General features: G+C 34.4%; 1 protein-coding gene across 1 annotated transcript in view; it reads right to left on the minus strand.

Annotated features, from left to right (window-relative positions):
* The window catches only part of cdh8.S (cadherin 8 S homeolog), a 265,728-nt gene that overhangs the window by 83,301 nt on the left and 157,632 nt on the right, over window positions 1-24,795 (minus strand). Inside the window, exons 6-7 of the mRNA XM_018260477.2 lie at window positions 9,723-9,910; window positions 687-940 (exon numbers count right to left, since the gene is read on the minus strand). Coding sequence (XP_018115966.2) covers window positions 687-940; window positions 9,723-9,910 — 442 coding nt within the window. The remainder of the gene's footprint in view (window positions 1-686; window positions 941-9,722; window positions 9,911-24,795) is intronic.

The raw sequence follows: 24,795 nt of genomic DNA on the forward strand, positions 1-24,795 counted from the left end.
AAGTGGTTCTCTTGAACTTTGTTTGATATTTTTATTTAGCCACAATATACCACTATTACTAGTTGTGATATAATATAACAAAGGCTGTATGGTATGTGTAGATTGATTTGTGTGATTCTGTTAGCTAATTGTATGTATGTATGTATGTAAGTGTCATTGAATGCATTCTTTATACAGTGTTAGAGTACCATTATTTCTATTGTCTTATAAATCACAAGACAGAAAACTGACTTAATTTGTTGCATACCCATGCAATTACATTTTTGGAATCCCTTATCTGGAAAAACCCATTATCCAAAAGGCTCTTAATCAACAGTAGGCCATCTCATTTTAAGCAAATAATTAAAAATGTTAAATGTAATTTTTACAAAATGTTCATGTAATAATAAAGCAGTACATTAGTACCTTGCTCTTGATCCTTACTTAGCTGCATGAATCCATACTGGTGGCAAAACAATGCTTTTTTTATTGTTTGTTTAAAATTTATTTAGCAAATTTAAGGGATGGTGATCCAAATTACAGAAAGGCCCCCTGCAGATCCTATACCTGTACTACTTATATTACTCACCTTCACTATAAATAGCTTCAAAATGTTTTTATTCCTTCCTCTGCTATACATATTTAAATAAACATAAATTTCTCACTTTATTTTGAAATAGAATGCATTAAATCTTAACGTGTTATACCTTATTGGACTAGAGGATGCATCAGGATCACGAGCAGACACCTGACCAATTACTCCATTAATAATAGCATTCTCATGTACTTCCAGAAGGTAAGTTGGTGATGAAAACACAGGTGGCTCATCAGCATCTTCCACTGTAATTTTTACCGTTGCTGTATCCTTGAATGGTACCCCGCTGATGAAACGGGGATCAATATGGACATTGGCTGCTTCTACTTTCAGAATATAGAATTTTTTTCTCTCGAAGTCCAGAGGCTGTTAAGAATGACAGAGATGAATGTCTTTTACTAATGACCACAGAAGCAAGAACAAATTAATGCTGATGGATGAAAGTTATGTGCATTTGAGCACATGCAGTGATCTTTAATGCTACTATGATATCAGGCTTCTAGTTGCACAGCCTGAGCCTGTAAATTGTGTGGGAATTTATTGATATCTATTTATTATGTGACTTTAATGAAGTCAGTCTTTTTTTGTTCCCTGCTCTCTATACTTTTCTTTATCATTTTTTCTTTATTATTATTTTAAATTCACAAAATCTTTGTCTGTGGTTGGATATTGAAGATTTGAAACCAGATACATAATAAAATTTTATTAGTGATTACACTACCTGCATATAGCTGAAGTTCCTAATCGGGAACTTGCTAGAAACAAAACAAAGTGATTTCTAATACAGCCTCCAGGTACAATAAATATTTTATTATTTCTCAGACAATACATAAAATATAAGTGACTGTGCAGCCAAGGAAATATTATGCATAGCTGTAAAACATTATCTATCATATACATTACTTTTTTAACCATACAATCCTTTTTTGTTTACTGCTGTTTTAAAATCCATTTTAATGATCATATTCCTTCAGCTCTTATTGTTTTTGCAGTTTATACGAATAAAAGCATGGTAGCATTTTGTAAAGGAAGTAACCACAAATGCTGTACACCCACACACTCCATAATTTTACACAAACTCACTTTAACTAATAAACAATACATTTCACAAAGGATAAAAAAAAACACAACACATCTGAATTATACAACTTTTTTTTGTGTTTTAATATCTCTAAAATGGAAATTTTAAATATATGCTATTAAGTTTGCAAGAAGTGACTGTAAGAATCATGAGTGAGTACTTATAGGAAGAACAAATATATCTTGATTCCAATGTGGCATGTCACTATTTACATCACATAAGTCTCTTCCTTTTATTTATTTTAACTAATATTTTGTGCAAAGTATATATATACAAAGTACAAAGTCCACATACAATTTATGGAGTATATTAAATGGGAAATATTAAAACCTTGTTATGATCAGAAACAAAAGGATCCCTTTTGATTTAGTAAAATGTCATTCTATCCAAGTACATAATAATGTAGAAAAGAAGTATAATCAGACCTAAGGGAAATATAGTAAAGAGTATGCAGACTAATGCACATGCATAATTGCCCCTATTTTTTCCCACTTCCTATTACCGGCATACCAGAAACTTTATGTAATGAGCTCTATGTTACTGTATATAGTAGCGCATCCCTCCTCTCAATAAAATTTAATCATATATTTTCTTATTTCACATTACATTGCATGGCATGTGTGCTGATGGCCTCACCCTAAGTTCTTTTGCAATGTATAGGACATGCTGGCAACCTGTAATAGATGAAAATCAAGTTCTCTTGTTTAAATCAAAACATTGGCAAGTAGAAATGAGCAAGTCTCAAATTTCCTGACCTGACCCATTTCAACCTGCTCCCATAGACACAAGTAGATGCCCATAGTATATACATCAATAGCGTGTGTGTGTGTGTGTGTGTGTGTGGTGGGGGGGTTATTTCTTAAAGTTTGCCCTAAGACCTCATTGCAATTTGTCATTGAAGTTAATATGTAAGCCTGAACATGTCAACCAGTGCAAATTATGTTTCACTTTTTATTTAAAAGTAAATGACTTTCCTAGCATTCCTAGATACAAGAAAATAGTTTATCAGTTGTGGGTAAATAACACAAGAATGATGGAATGTTAGCAGTGAAGGTCAACTGCTGGGATCTTCTTTATGTGTGTTTTGACATTAATGTGAAGTTTGGGTCTTCTGATATACAGGTTGCATTATGCAAATAACCTGGTTTATTTAGACTTCTGAATAGTGGCTAAGAGTTGTTCAGCCCATTGCAAAATCAAATATGATGATGGTCTACACGCTTTTGATTCAAACAGACTCAAACTATCAGAACATTGGCCATTGAGGCAAACATGACTAACCATGAGGAAATGTTTGCCTTGGGTATGTGCTAGTGCAGGTAGATCTGGATCTACCAGTAGACTTTTAGCTGGTGATCAGTAGACACGCTCGACAAACAGCTTGTCTAAATCATCCTCCTGTTTCATGCTTTTTATTCAGATATTTATGTTAAGGTTATGTAGGGGAGAAGAGAAATCCTTCCCCTGCTTTTCTGTCTGTGACATCATTCAGCCCAGTAACAGGCTGGAGAGCGACCTGATTGGCTGGAGACAGCAGTGCATCCTGGGAGGAGAGGGTGTGCCAGACTGTGAAGCTGTGTGTGTAGGCCCTGCTGGATCTGTGTGTGTAGGCCGTGTGATTGAGTCTAACACGTGCTGTGGAGAAAGGATCAAAAGGGAGAAAAGTCCTGCAAGAGCTGCTGGATCTGTGAGGTCTGCAGGAGTGCAAAAAGAGGCTGTCTGACCCTGCCACGCTGCTAAAGCTTCAGAGGAGGAAAGTGCCATTGGTGAGAGTGATTCTGGAGAAGAGTTATTTGTGATTCCAATGTGATCTGCCTCTGAGAGAAATCGCTAAGTAAATCCCTTGAAAAGAGGATTTGCCACAGGAAGACAGGCCTTGTGTAATTTTGCCTGCTACGTGGGAAGCTGCTATTTTCCAAGGGAAAAGGTACTCTGGGGAAAGGTAGCGCTACCGGGGGAATAAGAGCTCTGGGGAAAGGGACATTGCATTTTGAACTGTCTGCTTTTTAACCCTTCCAGACAAGTGGGACTGTGATATTATATGAACTGTGTTTGAACAGATAGTAAAAACCTAATAGGGATTTAGGTAGTGTCCCTTATATTCCCAAACAGGCGTGACATTTGTATTAGTTACTACTTTACAGTTTATATAAAGTTAAATATTGTTATCTGCAAAGAGTGTGTGTTTATTATTTCCTAGGGGATTCCTCTGAGGTAAGTTCCTCAGTGCTCCCTAGGTGGAGGCACTGCGCTGTGATTCCTAGTTCCCAGTACTTTTCGACTTGCAAAAGGGACTCAGGCCCCTGAATTGCCAAAGAAGCTATTATTCAAAGGGACAGTAACCAAATTAGCGTTACAGTTACATAAGAAATTGTCTGTTATAATAAGTAATATTTTCCATGGAAGAGAATGCTAACAATGATTTTATGTATGCAGATCATAATGAGACAACATCACAAAAAGTAGATCTTGCACTCCTGTGCTAGTGAGTCCATAGTGAAATCTTTGTTGCGAAAGTGCACTTTCACATTTACTGTTTAATATGGATAATTGCTCTTGTGTTATTAGCCTCACTATGACTATGGTTAAAAAGTAACATTTAATTTCTTTTGATTCCTGCATACTTGCAGTGTTTGGTTATATGTTCAGATTTATCTAAAAAATGTCCTTTTCGTGTCTGCAATGAACTATAGTCTTTTTGTATATAGAGCTGTATTCTCTAGTCTCTCTCTCTATTTATTGTGACAGGCTATTTGGGAAACACCACTGTCTTGGAGGAAAATGCATTGAAAAGACTGCATTTAAGCTGCATGATATGTGTTGCAAAAGATTGCCCAGCACAGGTAGTGTTAATATTCCCTCTCAGCCAAGTAATTAAGTGGCAGCTGAGAGAGGAGCTACCTAGGAAAGGTAAAAGGTCTGTGTTACCACAGCTGAGGGCTCTCTGGACACCTCCTAGAGTGAAGGGAAGTGTGGTGCTGCTGGGAGAGACAGGACCTGGCAGAAGGGGTCTTGCTGCCAGAAAGAGTGTTGCAGAGGCTGGTGAGCCTAAATCCATAGAGGATAGAAGGGACTGGCAGAGGCTAGTCCCAGGAGGGGAAGCCAGCAGGGCTGAGTGAGAAGCCTGAGTGGTCTGAAGTTCCAAAGGGTGAGAGTTTTCCTTGATGGTGAGAGCCATCTATATTGCTCTCTATATTTCCCCACATTTTTCTTTTTGTTTCATCAGATCCGCACTCAGACTTAATCATTGACAACAGTTCAGATTACAGCTGACTAGACTGGCCTCCCACATAACTGATGGACATTACATTATGTACTGTATTGCAGATTGCAGGTGTGCAGAGACTCTCCTATTTTTAATCACCTTATTGATCATGTAGCTAAAATGGTATTGCATTCAAGGAAATGTTTGTTTCGAACATGTCTTCCCAGGTTGAGAACATATCTTATTTTTCAACTTTCTGGATGAGTAGAAGTTGAGCAGATCTGCATAACATATGCATTTGCTTTCAGAAGAATCTATAAATATATTCATAAAGAGTAGTGAACTTCTTGTTTGTACAGTATTTCTTCAAAGTCTCCGATGGAAAAACAAGCAGTAGAAACGATTGTATTACAGGTTTAATTTTTATGCTAACTCAGAATCTTTTATTTTTACCTTTAACATTTCAAACCACATTTTGGACAAGTCAATGCTAATAAATATGTATGTTTTTAACCTATCCACAGAACATGTTTTGCACCCTGCAGCTTTTTCACTAGAACACACAGAAAAATGTTTCTATTAAGGCCTGCGACAATGTTATGAAATCTTGACTTTGTACTGGTTTATGTGCAAATAAAATAGCACTGAAAATATTCAGACACTGTATTTAGAGAGTGTCTTAATTCTCTTTTGTTGGGATACTATACAGTTCCTTAATATTCCACCCATTTTGAGATGAAAACATGCATATTTATAATAAAGCTACAACATATTAAAGAGGAGAATGTTTAATAATATTACACTCTGGTTCAGTTTGATTTCATATTCACTAGCATACAGCAACCTGCAGAGATATAGAACTTTCCTACCAGGGACTTTGAAGGGCTTCTCTAGAGCCATAAAGTGATGACAGTGTTTGTATGAGAGCATAGATATGATATCCACTGTCATTATGGTCATGTTCCAAGGCTACATTTCTTAAGTTATCTACAGTTCCTTGATCCTAGACATTCACCCCCACTCCCTAAAGAATTTTAACTTTTACATACAGTAGTTTAAAGAATTCTACAATTTTCAAGGTGCATCACATCAACCAAACACATGAAACTCAATACTAAAAAAACTAGTGTGTGTGTGTATTTATATAATGCTACTGTAAACACAGTACATACATTTTACTACATGTAAACTCTTATTTTTAAAAATGATTTGATTGTTCTCTGTAATAATAAAACATTATCTTGTACTTGATCACAACTAAGTTGCATGAATCCATATTGGTGGCAAATCATTCCTATTTGGTTTACTGATTATTATTTTTAGCAGAACTAAGGTAGATCCTTGATCCAAGCATTTCAGATAATAGATCCTATACCTGTAAAAGGTAACAGCAAAAACAGGGGACAAAGATTGCAATAAAGAAAATAGTAGAAAATTGGTCTTTCCCCAAAGAACTTGCAATCTAAGCAGCTTAGTACACTTAAATATCACATCACTAGTGATGGGTGAATTTATTCGCCAGGCGTGAATTTGCAGCAAATTTCCACATTTCGCCGCTGGCAAATAAATTTGCGAATTTGCAGTGAAAGTCGACGGTGTAAATTTTTTTTGCCGCCAAACGGATGCCTATTGACTGTAATGGTTGTCAATTGTCACAGCGCCAAAATTGTCACCGGCGTCAATTGTCGCGTTTTGTGCAATCAAATTCAAAATGTGTCTCATCAATTTTTTGCCCATTTCACGAAATGGAGCAAGTTCGCCCATCACTATACATCACATATTTTTAAATGTTTCAGTTATGTGAATAATTATTTTGTAGTTTTTTCTGAATATGTGTGTGTGTCGTTAAATATTTATACATATTCAAGGGTCTATTTTAAAAGTAGGGGATTTTATTACCAAACTATATTCCCTTCTAAATACATAGTTGCCTTTTATAAATATATATAATTAAAAGTAGGCTGTAATATGGTTACTCAGAATGCAGTATGATAATGTGCAGTCTCTTCCAAGTATGATACCTGGAAAGTCAGAGGATCACTAACTTTTGACACATAATAAACTGTAATTAAAAAGCATGCTCAGTATAAAGAAGCAAAAATGCCTGCCAGTTCCTTGCCACATTTCACAAAATGCAAATGTATTTATTTAAATATATTCAGGAGCTTTCAAATATCAAGACAGGTTCTAATGAGACAGTAATTAAGTAAAATAAAATTACATAAATAAAATCCAGTGCTGACTTGTTGTCAATAGGTATTTGACCTTGGACTGAGGTGATTCTATTTATCTGAAAACAATGGTGGATGAAGTAGTAAACTGTGCCAAGGACCTATTCACAAGCAAAGATGTCAATCACTGAGCATCATAAACTTGGTGTATAAATACATGAATATAAAGCCTAGAACTTCGTTTAAGATTAACATACATCCTTATGCATTCTGATGGTTTATAATAAGGGATTATGTAAATACATTTGTTTTAAATATTTCATAAAATAGTTAGAAAACAGGATTTAATTTATCAAATTTTCAGAGTTGTATAAATGTGATTTGAAGTCATCAAATCATTTTAATAGGATAAAAGGAGGACCACCGACAGCACTTCCAGCACAGTAAATAAATATGACTTGCATGCTCCTTTGGTTGTTTGTGTGTTTGTGTGAGTTCATGTTTGTGTGTGGGTGAGTATGCTTGTACAATGGATTTACTTTTATGTTAGTGAAAGCTTTTCTATCTGAATGAAAACGCAAACTTCTTTCTCAAGCTGCAATAGTGGACTTGTGTGTGAACTTGAACTAACCTTTGTATTTTAAAATTATCACATTATATGTTTCTGGCATAAATACATGTAGCATTTGTGAAAAAGACAAGGAACAATTACAGTATAATCTTGCCATATCTAATTATATTTAATCCTGTATATTTTAAGGATACTGCATACTAGAGACAATGAGCAATAAATGAAAAATTGTGACAGAACTCAAATGTGCAAATACTAAGCTTACATCATTATAAGTATAAGTTATAAGTAACTTATAAGTATAAGTTAACATCTGTTGATCTAAACAATTAAAATCAAGTTTCAGTCAACACTTCCCGACTCTGAACGTGGAGATATATATATATATATCACCATAACATCCGTCAATGGCTGTGTGCTCATCAATATTTATGTAATGTCCTTAGAGAGAGCACTCATGGTGAATTAGCAACTTCTAGGCAATGTAGAAACAAAAAATAACTTTATTTATCCATAGTTACGATGCGTTTCGACTCTCAAGGAATATTCTGCTGTAAACTGTGATTAAGCAAACCTTTATGGTTTTGGGGTTTAAATCTCACAAGTCATCTGTTTTAAAACATTACTATGTGCAAAGTATGTATCAGATTGGATTTAAATGAAATACAGGGCATTTGATATTCTGTACACAACAAGTAATATCCTTAAATAATTTGATGTACCTTATTAAGGCTTTGTCTACAAAGACAATAAGGTTAATGGCACACACTTTATATTCACCACCATCATAAAAATGGTGCCAACACCAATCTTTACATTTTATGGGCAAAATCCACCTGTGTTTGTAAAGAATTAGTAGACCCACATCAGATGGATCTACCAAAAAAAGTGAAACATTGATATTAAGAAATGTAAGCCCACTAGCCCTGAAAATGTTTATTTCTAGCAAAATCTAATTTAATTTAGGTAATATCTAATACTTTTTGAATGTGAATTATCATTATTCATAACTAATTTATCAAAGTTATCTCGGAAAACCATAATATTTCACATTGTTTTATTGAACAAAACACTCAGTTTATTCTTCTATTTTCAAGGCTTATACGCTAAAATGTAAAATAATTAACTGCTTTTTTTAATTTTATTAATATAGGTTATAAATGTCATCTGGAAAATGCTGTAATCAAAAAATTAGGTTATATAATGTCAATAGCAATCCATAGTTAAACTAAATGAAAGCACTGTTAAGGATCACTAAATTATAGAACATTTACATTTTGTAATAAACATTTTAAGTATGTATGTTGAATTTAATTCTCAAATTTTTAATCAGATTTTTGGTTTGATGTTTGAGTTTGTTTGCTACAGTTTAAACAAGAAAACATTGAGTTGAAATAAGTGATGCCAATGCTGGCACCAATCACACTATAATTCAACACTTTTCTTATAAAATAAAAGTCATACACCTTGGTTAAGGAAAGAAAGAAAAACACAAGGGATAATGTATTACCTTTGACAGATTATGGACTACCAGGGAAACATGGTGAATTTAATTCATTACAAAGGATTTTTGGCAGTGTAATGATCCTTTCAAAGTGATTTAGGGAATCTGTATGCATAGACCTGATGTAGCCTAAAGTCGTTTCTTTTTTGGATTATTTGATTTATAAGAACCCTTTTCCTTTTCCCAATATGCCTTATTTTCGTATTATATAGTCATATAGTATAAAGGCTGTAATATTATGTTCTAAATATGTTGCAATCTTGACTAATCCCTTTTATTTATCTAATATGAATACTAAATGAATAATATATAATCATATTGCTTCTGCAGGGATTTTTTGTGCATTTATGAAGATGTATCTAACTCTACTTGCAGATTCTACCTTTATTAAAGATATTAAAGCTATTTAAAGGTATATTATCCATGTCTACTTATAAAACTGTTTTAAAAAAGTTAAGAAGAAACTGGTAAAGAATTACAGTTTATGGGTACGATCAAGTAAAGAAATATTAGACAGCCTGAACATTTTTTAACAATTCTGTCCAAAACTGCCTGTTATACAAATAAAATTGTTCTACGTTTGCTCTAACCTGATACTAGAAAGTTTGTACTTTACCTTGCATAGCCGAATCATTCCATCTTGAGTTTGGGGGTCAGTACTCATTTCAAACACATCTTTACCATCGCCATCAATTATGTCAAAAGATGATTTTGCATTGTCTCCTGTGTCTCTGTCATTTGCTTTCACCCGACCAACTGTGTCACCAATGCCAATATCTTCTGGCACTACAAACTGATACTGGCCTTGCAAATAAGGGAGAAAAAATACAACTTATTATTTCCAGTAAATGTGGTAATTAAGTGATACTTGTTGACCTGAGGTGTGTGTTATACTTATAAAAAAAAGTCACAACTGTAATTGCAAAGAAAACAACATCTAGACAGTAGTAACTTTACATTAGACAATGTGCAATACTTTAAGCAAAACACATTTTTGTATTTAGTTAAATTGCTAGTTAACAAATTAACAATTTTTATTGAACCTTTTATAGTTACATAAAGATAAAAATGCATTAATATGAGTTTTTTATTGTGTTTACAGACTTGCAGTCTCTCAAGAAAACCCAATTACAAAACATGCACAAGTGCCTTTGAGCAAGCTCCTCAGCTCAGATGGCTAAATGATGGTTCTAGTTTCTAAAACCTTTAATGCACTGATGAACCATCCCCCCACTCTCTGTCCTAAATCTGTTGGTGGAACCTTATTAAAAACTGTGTTATTGGGTGAGATATCATACTGTCCAATTAAAAAAGATTTAATATTCCCTTAAAACTAGTGTTCACGGAAACAAGTACTCTAATGTATTTATAAAAAATGCAAATAAGCCTATTAAAATCAGTATAAATATAGAACAAAGATACAGACAGCCCAAGCTGTTTTTAAGTTAAATTTTCTTCACAATATAATTCTACTATTGGCTAAACCCAGCATGAAGATCAATGATGCCCAGTATTAAAATCTTCCAATATAGGTCAAAATTTAGAGATTTTAATTTAGCATCATTCCATGTTGCTAACAATTAACCAGAAAAATCTGTAATATGCATTCAAATTAGATTTCCAAAATGTCTTTCAAAAAAATTTACAAAGCATGAGCCCCCATTAACTGGAAAATTGAGAAATGCACAGCCATGCTAGATGCTAGTCAAGATGGAAAGAGGGTAAACGTTATATTATTCTGGTAATAAAGAGGACATAATAAAAAAGAGAGAGAGACCCTAGAAGCACTTTAAACAGTGCAAACCAATTTTTATCTGATGAATGACCTCCTTAAACACATCCTTAGGGAGAAAAGCACAATGATCAGGAATTGACCTTAAACCTACTATTGAAGGTTTAATGTCCAACTTTCAACACCATTCGTAAAGGATTGTTGTGCTATGTATAGTTGGTAAACACATGCTCTCATCAAATACATACTTTCTGTATTTTATCTTTCCACAGTTTTAACATGACATGCAGTTTACACAGTGATAAAAAATAAAACTGTCATATTCAACATGAGAAATACAATCTGAAAGCCTACTGTACATGAGACTATGGATTACAAAAAGATAGAAGACTTTACAGCTGTTTCTGGGTTTTTGCCTGATGTTTTTTGTTTTGGTTCCTTCCAATACTGGTAGGGACTAAGGGGCAAATTCACTAACATTCGTAGTTGCGCCAGGCGCAACTTGGCCGCGCTTCGCCGCACTTCGCCACACTTCGCCAGGCGTAGTTTCGGCAGCACTCTGCAAATTCACTAAAATCCAAAGTTGCGCACAGGGGTAGCGTAAGATTGCGAAGTTGCGCTAGTATTGATTCGCTAAGTGAAGCAAAGTTATGCTAGCGAAGGCTAATTTGCATACGGCGCCAAATTCAAATTTCAATGGAGGAATACGTATCAGCACTACAAATGGCTAGAAAACCTTCAAAACATCAAATAAAAATTTTATTTTGCCCTACACATGTGCCCACTGTATAGGTAAGTTGCCATGAGTCAGGAAATATAGGGGGGAAGGAGGGGAGCCCCAAAATTTTTTTCCATCTTTTTCAGCCTATCACCCATAATGTTGAAAACAAGCCAGCGTTTTTTGGGACTTAGAAAAAATGTTGACTTTTTTTGAAGCAATCCCTATCTACTCTATTGCGCTTCGCCTGGTCTGAGGTGGCGAAGGAAGTCTAGCGTAAAAGGTAGCGTTCAGTACACTGCGCGCGTTTGCGTAGTTACGTCCGTAGCGAAAATTCGCCAGGCGTAAGGGTGCGAAGTAACACTAGCGAATCTACGCCAGCGTTCGTTAGTGAATTTGCGAAGTAACGAAAATGCCAAACGCTAGCGAATTAACGCTAGCATTCGGCGCTTCGGCGCTTAGTGCCCCTAAATCTCTCCAATAAATGAAAAGAGCAGGTTTCTCATTTGTTCTGAGCCCTTGTATTGGTTTCCAGAGTAAATCCTTTTCCTCCTAGTATTCTAGTTAGCATTCATCTGAATCTTAGATATTCCTTTATCTAGTTAAATCCTTATATATTGTTGCATTCCTATGCATGACCAGACTTCCTCTGACATGGACTTTTTGGCTCTCCCCTGTAAATCCAAAGCCAAATCTTGTGTTTTTTTTTGTATTTGACTAGCAATTCCTTATATTGGAGTAGAACCCCAAATTTACCTTTATGCAGGGGACCAGGGAAAAAACATTTAAAACACAGGAAAATGAAAAATAAGGGAAATGTATTAAAAACACTTATATCTAAAGTATTTCAAATAAGTAAGTACAGGAGTAATTTTTTTTTATTTAAAACACATGTACTACCCCCTCCAACACAGCTCACCCCTTCCAACTGCTTCTCAGTCTTGTGTCCCAGCATAGCTCACTACTTCTGACATGGTCACCTTCTCAGCCCTCTCCTTCTGCAGCATGGGTCACGGTCCTTCCAAACCAAAGCTTGCCACTTCTGACTGCACAGTCACCTTTTCCAGCACCTCCTTCTCCAGGTTCACTGTCCTTAAACAGCAGAGCTTGCCACTTTTGACTGCAAGGTCACATTTCCTGACCCCTTGCTTTCCCAGCACAAAAAATTCAATACAAATATTTGCCAGGCAAACGCTTTCAAGGTCTTATAGATGTTAATGGGGAGCTGTGCTGAGGTAAAAGCTTTCAAGATCTTATAGATCTTATTGGACCATTTTTAATCAATTAGGACTTTTCAATAAGGTTTTCTAGGTTTTGTTTGCTATTAATTGTCTGAAAAATGTGCTCAATTGCCATATTCAACACCTGTCTCATTTGTGAGCCATTTGCAAATATTTGTGTGCAATGCAAATTCACAAAAACCGAAAAATGAGCATAGCAGTGCAATATCTTAGTGTTCAGGAAAAAACATGGGTCATGGAATTATTTGAAAAATATGCACTGCACATACTTTTTATAACTGGGTATTGAATAACTTTCATGGCATTGGTGATTTAAGAAAGATTGAGTTTAATTGTGGTTTCAAAAACCTTCAAAAACGACTGAAATTTGAGCTTTGATAAACGGGCCTCCCCCTCATAGTGTTCATTGTCAGAGAGAGAAAAAAGAGAAGAACTCAGGGGGCAGAACTTCACTATAGACAAGGAAGTAGCTTGAAGAGCTGTCCTTTAACTGTTTGTAATAGAGAAATTAAATAAGACTAAATAAGACTGGAGGGAGAAAGATGTGTTATTCTGGGGGCTGTTTAGTTTAGTTTTATAAAGTGAAAAAAAAAAAAGATTTACTTAAGTGCATTGTATCCTATTTTATCCCCCAATGCTCTGAGTACCTCTAGGCTGTCAAGTTGATATGGTGCCTAGGCATGTTTAGTAAATTCTCTCTTTGTATAAACCTGGAGCTAGGAGATTTAAGATAAACGACATGGTCTGACATTAATAGATATCAAATAGCTCAAACTAATTACTAAATAGCTACAACATTTTTCCTGCCCAGTTTTAATATTTTCAATCATTTTGGGAATTTGAGCCCATTCAGAAATTCTATGAGACCTAATTACTGGCCACTGAGAAATATATTGTGCAATACTGTAATATCATTTTGAAAGGTGTATAATAATATACACTTTGAAAAAAAATAATTTACAGTAGTTAAACATTTCATAAGTATGGTAAACTAAAACTCCAATTTTAATGTTATTAAATAAACCAAGTGGCTTCACAGACCCACAATACGCATGCAGTGTTTTATATATTTTATATATGAAATATTGTTCATGCCATTGACACCAGTACAGTGTTAAAAAAAATCAGGAGTTGAATATCCCAGATTTCCCAAAAATGTATCTGTGATAAATGAGGGAACCATGTCATAATTCTAGCAACTACTTCAAGGACATGACTAAGCATAACTTTATCTCACATGAAATAAATGTTTGTAAAATTTAAGGAAACATTTTTCAGGCCTTGAAAGTATGTAAATTATCCGGCAATTTTCTTTATAAACAACAAGGGAAGGGATGCTTCATTGTTTTCATTCCTCTTGATGAGAACTATGTAAGCATAACACTGAACAAACTAATTAGTAAACATTCCAAAAGGGAGCATAAAAACAAAATTGCTTCCCTAGATAATGGATTTCTTGTCTATAAGTAGATACCTGACTTTTGTAAAGTTTGTGATTATATTTACACTAGGGGGCGGATTTATCAAGGGTCGAATTTCGAAGTGTAAAATACTTCGAAATTCGACCATCAAATTAAAATACTTTGAATTCGAATATCGAAGTCAAAGTATTTTTCACCGAATTTGGCCATTGAACAATCAAAGTAAAATCGTTAGATTGTACGATTAAATCGTTCGAATCGAACGATTCGAACGATTTTATCGTACGATCTAACGATTTTACTTTGATGTGTAAAGACTTTGAAAATGGTTGTAGAAGGTCCCCATAGGCTAACATAGCACTTCAGCAGGTTTAATTTGGCCAAGTATTGAAGTCGAAGTTTTTTTAAAGAGACAGTACTTCGATTATCGAATATTCAAACTATTTTTACTTCGAATCATCCTTCTCTTTCTTCTGCCTACTCCTAGATGCAGTACTTATACCTCCTTATGACCCTTTGTTAGTGATCATCAGAACTTCATTCCCAGCCATCTGTAGTGTATATTTTTCAACCACAAGCCCTGTTGTATTTTCCCAAGCCCCCATAGCTGTTTCCAAAGGTAATGGATCACCCATGTACCTTGAACTGAACTTCAATCATTTTATTTGCTGCTCGCTCATTCTGTTTGTGACATTGTTTTAGTCCTGTACTTTGCTGCCTACACTATCTTTTCCCTTTCACTTCTGTTCTTCACATTCTCTGCCCTGTTCATCAATCCTTTACTTCTTCTGTACTTCCTGTCCTTATGAAATCCATACCTTTTCCCACATGTTCTTATAAATCTTGTGCTTAACCTGCTCCATCCTTGCTCCTACTTCAATTCATTTGTCTATCCTTACTGGATCCCAGCAGTCTTCACCTTAAGGACTCAACACCTACTTAATTTTTCAGTTCCAGAAGATTCCCTACAAATTTAGGGTGCTCCCTGACAACAATGAATTCAGTTTACACCCATAATTGATAATAACAGTTACTTCACTATTATCCCCTTTAATAGATAAGTAATGTTTCCCACAATAGGTGGCAATAGAAGTTACAATTATGAACTTTTCTGGAAAAGATCTTTTCAATACACACGTGTAGAGCTGAATCATCATATATACAGGTAGAAACAATAGAATTCCATCTGGATCAGATGATTCGGCACTAATGTGCCTTTAAAGGCACCTGATCAAAACTTTCCACCTAGGCTGATCAACGAGCCTGCCAATATTGGATGGCAATTCTCCTGTACAGAGTATCGTATATTAACTTCATACAATAATATTGGAGTGTGAATGGTCGCCTTAACAGTTGTAAAATGTCAAAAGCTTATACTTCTAAACACTCAGCATATTATATTTTCACAATTCTATAGCATATATGTGCGTTGGCATAGCATGCATATTGGCTGTCTTGTAATCAGTGTCGGACTTGGACACCAGGGGCCCCACCCTCACCCAAAAACCTTGGACCACGGGCCCACTAAAGGACCATAGACCATGAGCCTCTCTCAACCTCTATTTTTCTAGTCTCTATTCTTTACATACAATAATCTATAATTCCATTTATTTAACCTCTTTGCTCTCAAAGAAATAGGAAATTGCCACGAAATTTGCCAAATCTTTAGCAGCACAAGGGCCCCCTGACACCTGTGCCCACCGGGAGTTGACACTGCTGTAATTATTTGTGGCAGCTTCAGAACAGGTCCTGTAATTGATCAGGAAATCTTATGTCCCAATTCTCTTGTGAAATAAAATATATTCAGTCTATTCACCTCTGCAGATTATCAGTGTAGCCTTTTACACCTTCTTTAATAGATGAGCAAAGCATCTTGCATAGCAAAGTTTAAGTGAGTATTTATATTAACATATATGACTAGCATCAAATTATAATCTGTGTTTTTATCTGCTTGGCAGCCTTCTCCTTTTTATTTTATTTTTAATTATTTTTTTCCTATTTATTATACAGCAATAATACAAAAATGGCCAAAACAATACACCCCAAAAATCTGTATCGCTTGCTGAATTCCTAAAAATGAAAATATAAATTTTTATTTTCTTTGTCACTTTTTCCTGACAAATTTCTCTGTTTTCAGTTAGAAATTTCAGAAAGGTTTGTCTGTACAGATTTGGGATCCGTTGTCCGGAAACCCGTTATCCAGAAAGTTCCGAATAACGGAAAAGCCGTCTAATCCCAACTAAGATATTATTTATGGCTTTATTTAATGTTTAGATGATTTTCTAGTAGTCTTAAGGTATGAAAATCCAAAATACAGAAAGATCCCTTATCCGGAAAACCCCAGGTCCCAAGCATTCTGGATAAAAGGTCCCATACCTGTATTTGTAAAATCCGCACACATTGTGCCACATTACCAGGTGCAAATTTGCTACCGCTACGCAAATGCAATAAAATGTGAAGTTGCATATCAGCAGCCGAATGCTGGAGACATTTAGCTAGCGGTAATTCATCGGCGCATTTCATAGCAAACTTTTGCTAACGTTCATTTCTGTACTAACTTCATTAGTACACTTGTGTTTAGGACATATAGGTCGTATATATGACTTTATTTTAGATGTTGGTGCAAATGCTTGAATTGGCCATTTATTATTCAAAATGTCCAAGGAAGCAGAATAAAGACAAAAGAGATCCTCTAATGCCCTAGACATGATCCCACCCTAAAACAAATGTGGCATGCCTCTCAAATGGTAAAGGTTAAAACAAAGATTTTTAATAGTTACAAATTTTGAAGACAATCCCGCTTTAAAATATGAAAAAAAGCAAGCATTTTTTTATCATTATAATAACTTTTCTGCATACATGATGCCACTGACATAAGATTGAGAAGGATGTAGCTTCATCTTATCAGTTCTCCTGGTCTAAGCTGGCGAAAGAAATAGGTAACATTCTGTAAAATTCACACTTTGAATGAATTTGAGTGAATTTGGGGGAATAACGATTGTTCGTCTGGCGATAGGGCGCAAAACTGTGCTAGCGATGGTATCTTTCACTAGCTAATTGTCCTCTGTCTGTTAGTAAATTGGCGATGTCCCTATGGATGGAATTTCTGCCGATTTTTCACTAGCGACATCCACTTTGCCCTTTAGTAAATCTGTCCCTATGGGAGATAGTTTTCCCATAATTTCAAGCTTTCTGGATATCTGGTTTCTGCATAAGGGATCTCATACCTGTAGTAGCATTAAATTCTCCCAAGCATGCCTCTTTCCATATTGTCTTCTGAGACTATGCAATTTTAATTATGTACATCTACTCTGCTATGTGCATATGAAAACTATTATGCATTGTGTTTCTATCCCCTATTTAATGCACTGCAGGAGACTGTAATAATAATTGAAATTCTAAAGTTTTGAATCATTCATTCTGATAAACCAGTAAACAATTTCAAAATAGCTTAAAGGGTTTAAGCAATTTTAAACAAAAAAAAAAGTGTAGAAATTATGTATCTTGTATTATATAAACCTCACAGCTTCATAAATCTGTCATTTTCTGTAAAAGGAAGAGCACATTTATTTTAATGAGTTTCATTTCATTTGTGCAGAAAGTCTTGAGTGTTTGCACAGAGACATCATTTGATAATTATGAATAATGCAAAGGGAGAATGTATGCATCTAATATGGAAGGTATATGGAATTTTACCCTGCAATATACCCAACTCATTATTCTTTGGTAAGCTTATTAAGTATAACTTTTCAATAGCAGTACAGACTACAGAAAGAAACCCTCACATTATAAAAATCATCTTCTTGTATATGACCTTTAGTAAATATGCACAAAGAAAAACATTATTAAACTCTGAAAAAAAAAAATTCTAATAAACCTCTTAAATATCCACCAGTTTATCATCTAAGTCCTTGGTAGAGTCACAATGTTTAATCATGCTTTTTGAATTTGTAGAGATGAAAAGAGTTATTGAACGCTAAATGAAATTGCCGGAATATATGAGTAGAAAAAACATTTATTTCTTTAGAGACATTTTGCTTTATTTGTGTATCAGAGGTATGTGCACTGAGGAATTATATTTCTTCAAACATTAATCAGTATGCTAGCTCAAATTAGTCACTTAATAGAAGCATACAACAGTATTCTTTAAGGCAAATCATTTTACACCCAGTTTTTGTTTATTTAAACCATCCATTATTTTTAAAAACATAACCTGTTTCAGTTTTCATTACAAAATGTCGTCTTTTGTACACAATTATAGACAAAAACATTCTATTATTGTAGATCTTGTCCCACAGGGGCAGGTTGAGTCATACACAAGAGTCAAATCCTAAGTACAGCACAGAAGAAGCAGACAAGAAGCAGAATCCAAAAGCCTGGAACAAGGGTTAGGAACACTGTCAAGGGACATGAATGCCAAGTCAAACAGCTAAAGAATATTTCAAACAAAGCAATGCCAGTACAGTTTATTAACCTACAATATATGCTAATAAAATGTAAAAGGGAAAACAAAACTTCACATAGAAACAAAATATGTCCAACAGTAAAGACCACTAGTTTTAATAACAAGTATGCAATGCCACCTCTTTTTTTAATATCAATATACATTTAGATGTAACATGATTTCTCAAATTGTTTGCAAAAGATCTCCTTACCAGGAATATAAAGACAGCTAAAAAATCATGACAAACTTTAAACTGATGTTCCTGTTAAAATATTTGCCTGTATATAGCAAATATTTTATATCCTTGAAAAAGGCCCCAAATGGGGGCCGAAATGTTGGATTTCCGTACACAATAAAAAGAGTTTGAATTTTGCACAAAATGGAGTGTGGGTCTATTCAATAATTGTATACGCAAAATTTTGGACCCTGCACCCGGATTTGACTAAGAGATTCCAGATTATAATATATATATATATATATATATATATATATATATATATATATATATATATATATATATATATATATATATATATATATATATATTTATACACAGTATTTCATAGAACTATATTTCATAGAACTGGGGGTTTGCTGTTAATATAATAATTGCATTGCAAAATGCTGTATAACCCCACTGTAAAGTTATTTTAATACTGGACAAATTTAGGAATATTGCATATTAGGCTAATAAAAATAAATTGAATTCAATTAGCCTAAATTAAATTAGACCAAATCTCCGCTTGCACTCCTCTTCCGAAAAGGCAACAGGGCAACAATACATTGTGCGGCGCTCAATTTCTCCTCCCTGGCCATCTCCTATAAGGAAGGCAGAGGAAGGAGAAATCGAGCGCCGCACAATGGATCACCCGATGTCCTTTTCGGAAGAGGAGCGCAAGCGGAGATTCTGTAAGTTATTTCTAAATAAAGACTTTGCAATTTTAAAGTGAAATATGTGTTGGTGGGGTTTTTTTTTTGTATTATACAAACAATTTAAAAAAAAAATTTCATCTTACTGATCCTTTAACAATGAACCTTATTTTCCAGTTTGCTGCTAAGTTTTAATCAATTTACTCTGTAAAGTGGCAGAATCCTGCTTGTTTAATGCTCACATCCAGGTCATTAATAAACAAGTTGGAAAGCAAAGAACCAAGTACAGAGCGCTGTGGTACTTAGACTGTAAGCTCTAGGGGGCAGGGACCTCCTTCCCACCATGTCTCTTACCACATAGCACTTAAGCTCCTTGTCCTGATATGATTCTGTATATATTTATTATATGATTTGTTTTCCCTGTGTATACTTTTATATATATATTGTACTTTTATGCACTGTACAGTGATGTGGCTCCTTAACAGTGCTTTACAAATAAAGTTATACATACATACATACATACTCCATTAACAACACTGGTTCAATTAGAAAATGTTCCATTTGCCGCCACTCTTTGTAATATATCTTTTAGCCAGTTCTCTATCCAGGTACAAATACTGTGTTCCAGGCCAACATTCCTTAATTTAACCAGTAAATTTATGTGTGGCACTGTATCAAATGTTTTAGCAAAGTCTTAGTAGATTACATCCACTGCCATCCCAGAATCTAGACCCATGCTCACCTTCTCATTAAAAGAAATTAAATTATCTGGCAATATCTATTATGCATAAAACCATGCTGGCACAAATTTAGAATAAGCTGGGTTAATACCATGGCATGAATACCATCCAGTCTGGGACCTTTGTTTATTTTAAAATATTCTAGTCTCTTTAGAATTTCCTCATGCATGAACCATGCATCATTAGTTGTATTACTTGAACTGGGACTTCAGTAACTGGTTATACATTTGTGTATACAGATGACAAAATACAATTAGGTCCATAAATATTTGTGCAGAGACAACTTTTTTCTAATTTTGGTTCTGTACATTACCACAATGAATTTTAAATGAAACAACTCAGGTGCAGTTGAACTGCAGACTTTTAGCTTTAATTCAGTGGGTTGTACAAAAAGATTGCATAATAATGTGAGGAACTAAAGCCTTTTTTTAACACAATCACTTCATTTCAGGGGCTCAAAAGTAATTGCACAAATTAAAAAAACTGAAAATAAAATGTTAATTTCTAATACTTGGTTGAAAACACTTTGCTGGCAATGACAACCTGAAGTCTTGAATTCATGGACATCACCCGATTCTGGGTTTCCTCCTTTTTAATGCTCTGCTAGGCCTTTATATTTTTTTTTATTACTGTTTACATATTTAGAAAATATTTTGGATTATTTTTACGGTTTGCTCAATGTCAATTTTAGCTTGTGTGTGTTTTTTGCATGATTTATTGGCCTCCTTGTACCTCCTAACTTGAAAGCTTTAAAAGCATGTGTTTTCTTCCCCACCTCAACACCCACACTTCTATTGAACCACAAATGTTTTGTTTTGCAACAACGTTCCTTGCTTACAAGTAGAATTTACTGACATGTATATTTATTAAGCAGCATTTTAAAGACTTTCCATTTTTGTTCTGTGTTTAACCATGTAAAAAGCATTTCCCTCTTAATATGTTGAAGAGATGCCTAGTAGGTTCTTGAATGAGCTGAAATAAAAAGATGTCATTCAGCATATTTACAAACCTGCTAGCTGATTGGCAACCCCATTACCCCAGTTAATGTCTGGAAAATTGAAGTCACTCATAGTAATTCTTGGAGAGAATTTGACACCACTTGCTTACCCAAATGTTATGTTGTATTGGAAGGAGATTAACTATGTGATTTTTGAATCAATACATGTATTTTTTTTTTTTATTGTTGTAATATTGATGTGTAGTCAGCCATCTCAGGTTGTTGTGCCTGATCCTGTGCATGGAAGAGTTTTTTAGCAATGCTGAATTAAGGGAGCTGCTCTCTTGTTAACTTTCCCACTGTTCTGGAAGGGAGGGGAGTAATATCACTGCAACTTGCAAAGCAGCAGTAAAGAGTAGCTAACGCTTAACAGTGCACATGTCACATGGCTGAAGGCACTTAGGAAACTAAGAACATGTCTAGCGCTATGTCAACTATAAAATACATTTTAAAAAAATGTAATCTTTTGATTAACAGATTTTAATGCTGGATTCTGCTGAAGGAGCACTATTAACTGATGCATTTTGTAAGAAACATGTTTTCCTGTGGCAGAATCCCTTTACAAAAATTATCCGAAGTAAAAAGCAATTTGTTGGGGCAAAACTTATTTGGCTAAATAGAAAAAGAAAAATGTCATGCACTGAACTTACATGGCTAAACGGCATATATGTATTGCATTTAAATATATGTCCCTTCTTCTAAAACCAATCCTCATTATTTTCTTTGTGCCTTGAATGGAAATGGAAAGTATTGAAGAATACCTCAGTTGGAAGTAGAACCATTTTAACCTGGCCCAGCAAGACATAGATTAAGGCCTTAGCAGGAAAAATTGATTTTGAACTAGAGATCATTAGTTTACTAGATGCAGGCTTATAATGTTACTTACCTCATTTGTATATGTCTTTATTTATCCTCCGTATTTAATTGCTTTTAGGAATTAACAGAATGTTATTTTTAAAGCACATTATGACCTGTTTTGTTTACATTTTATCCATATTATAATTTTTCATTCTTTGAGTTCTTGCTACCTCTTTTCTTTTATAGTATTATGCAGAGCATGCCATTTATTATGTTAATTGATAATTAGTATAAATTAGATGCAAATATATTTGAGCAGGCAATTAGAGAACAATAGTATTTACCTTATAACCCCTCAAAATAAGTATCTGGTCATAATTTGTACACAGGTCATTAAATAGGTGCTTTTTGTAGATAAAAGCCACATATGAAAATCTCTTTTCTTGAGCCAGGCAACTTTGTCGGGTGCATGAAACCCTCCAAAGGGGAAATATTTTCTTAATAATCCCAATTTGACCAGAAGGTGAAGTTTTGACACCAAACTAATATTTTTGTCTGTATACAGATACGATGTGCAGTTTTAAGATAAGGGAGGAAATCATTTTCACACATGGTAAAAATGATAACAGTAAGCTTGAAAGGATTAATTCAGAGGTATAATAACTATTAAACTGGAATACTGATATCTTGCAATAGTGTCAAATATTCATTACAATTTAACCCAACACATTCCAATATTTGTATGTGTGCTTTTGTTCATCAAAAGGGGTTAAATATGAAAGCATTTGTAGCGTCTATCTTCCTGGGCTACATGTGTTTCAATGACAAATCACAAGTTGCTTGGCTTGAACAAAATCCATTGTGCTCAAAGGGCTAAACAATTGTTATAGCTTTTAGCCTAACCTAGGTCAAGTAGGGTTAAAGACCTAATGAGGCCTAAAACAGTTCATATAGACATTTTTGTTGGTTCCATTACGGTTTTGCTGCTTTGGATAAATATAAAGCTAGCACCAATCATTTGTTGCTTTTCCGTGTAGGATAACAAATCTTATCTTTTCTTTTTTGTCTTTTTTTTAAATAAAAATTAACTATAAAGTGTTTATTTTCATCAGTATGTTCTCTATCCTATAAAACGGGAATTGACGATAAAAAAACCCAAAGTATTTATCTTATTGGGCCTACATTTCATATTTTAAAGTATATCCATATTTTTATCATTAATTTCCCATATCAAATTCATTTGAAATATTAAAAAAGTTATTTGTTATCTATAACAAATGTCTATTAAACATAACCTTTTCGCCATTAATTGATAATTACATAACTTTATTTATACAGTATATTTATATATTTTATATCTGTATACTTATTTGTATGTATATATTTTTCTTTTCTTTCTTGTTCAGTGTATATAAAATAAACTTGAATTTAAAATGTTCTGTATAAACACATCAGATTTTGAATTGTATCCTTCTTGAATCGGTTGTGCAAAAAGCTATTTGCACAAACTCCACAGGATTTATTTTACCCTAAAGATAAATTTAAAGTGTCTGGATCTTTCCTCTTCTATAAAATAAATGATCATGACATACTAACACAGCTTGACTGTACAAACTTTGTGATTCTAATGTATTTAAAAACAACATCCATTGCACTGTCTTTGGGAGCAATCTATGCATTTTTACAGGATACTTTAATGGCTACCTTTGGGAGATCAAATTGCTGACTTGTACTGTACTATACTTGTAGGCTTAAGAGCAACAACATACAATAGAAAAGGCTCAACATTCTAATAGTTTGTACATTTGTGGTCACTGAGTATGTACACCTGTAGTTTGTTTCTTAACTATTCACAATTATGGCCTATGCTGTAGGGAAGCAATGCCCAACCATTGACATGTGATCACCATCCCTACCTAAAATATCTACTAAATGAGAGAATTTTTTCAATAAAGGGACTACAAGATACACAAAAAGTGTGTATGTGACTTAGCAGGACAAACACATTTACAGTGTTGGTTTTGTTATTTAATGTGTTATTAACCCTTACATTGAAAGTTTGCATTTGTGCCAGCAACAATTAATACAGAAGTTAGTTCTAGGTCAGTAAGAACACCTGGCAAACAGCTCCCTGTTAATAATCATTCTAGAGGGGAAAAACTTCACAGAAGCCAACCTTTAACAGTGAATATCAGTACAGGGTATATGTACAACAGAGATAGATATATAGGCCTAGATTCAAACAAATATGTTTTAAAGTTAATATCACATGGAACATTTCTCTGCTGAAAGAAAACCACTGCTAAATAAACATCCATGGAAATATTCTGTAGCGCCCATTGGCATCAATGGGAACTATGCAGGAGTGCAGATGTGGGTGGTTTTTTTTTTTTTGTTTAAGAATGCTCACCTGCTCACATTAAAGGTATACTGTCATGGGAAAAAAGTTTTTATTTTTTTTAAAATGTATCAGTTAATAGTGCTGCTCCAGCAGAATCCTGCACTGAAATCCATTTCTCAAAAGAGCAAACTGATTTTTTTTAATTTAATTTTGAAAACTGACACGGGGCTGGACATATTGTCAGTTGCCCTGCTACCCCAAGTCATGTGACTTGTGCTCTGATAAACTTCAGTCACTCTTTACTGCTGTACTGCAAGTTGGAGTGATATCACCCCCCCATCAGCCCATCAGCAGAACAATAAGAAGGTAACCAGATAGCAGCTCCCT

The sequence above is a fragment of the Xenopus laevis genome, chromosome 4S (genome assembly GCF_017654675.1).
Source record: "Xenopus laevis strain J_2021 chromosome 4S, Xenopus_laevis_v10.1, whole genome shotgun sequence".
Classification (NCBI taxonomy): Eukaryota; Metazoa; Chordata; class Amphibia; order Anura; family Pipidae; genus Xenopus; species Xenopus laevis.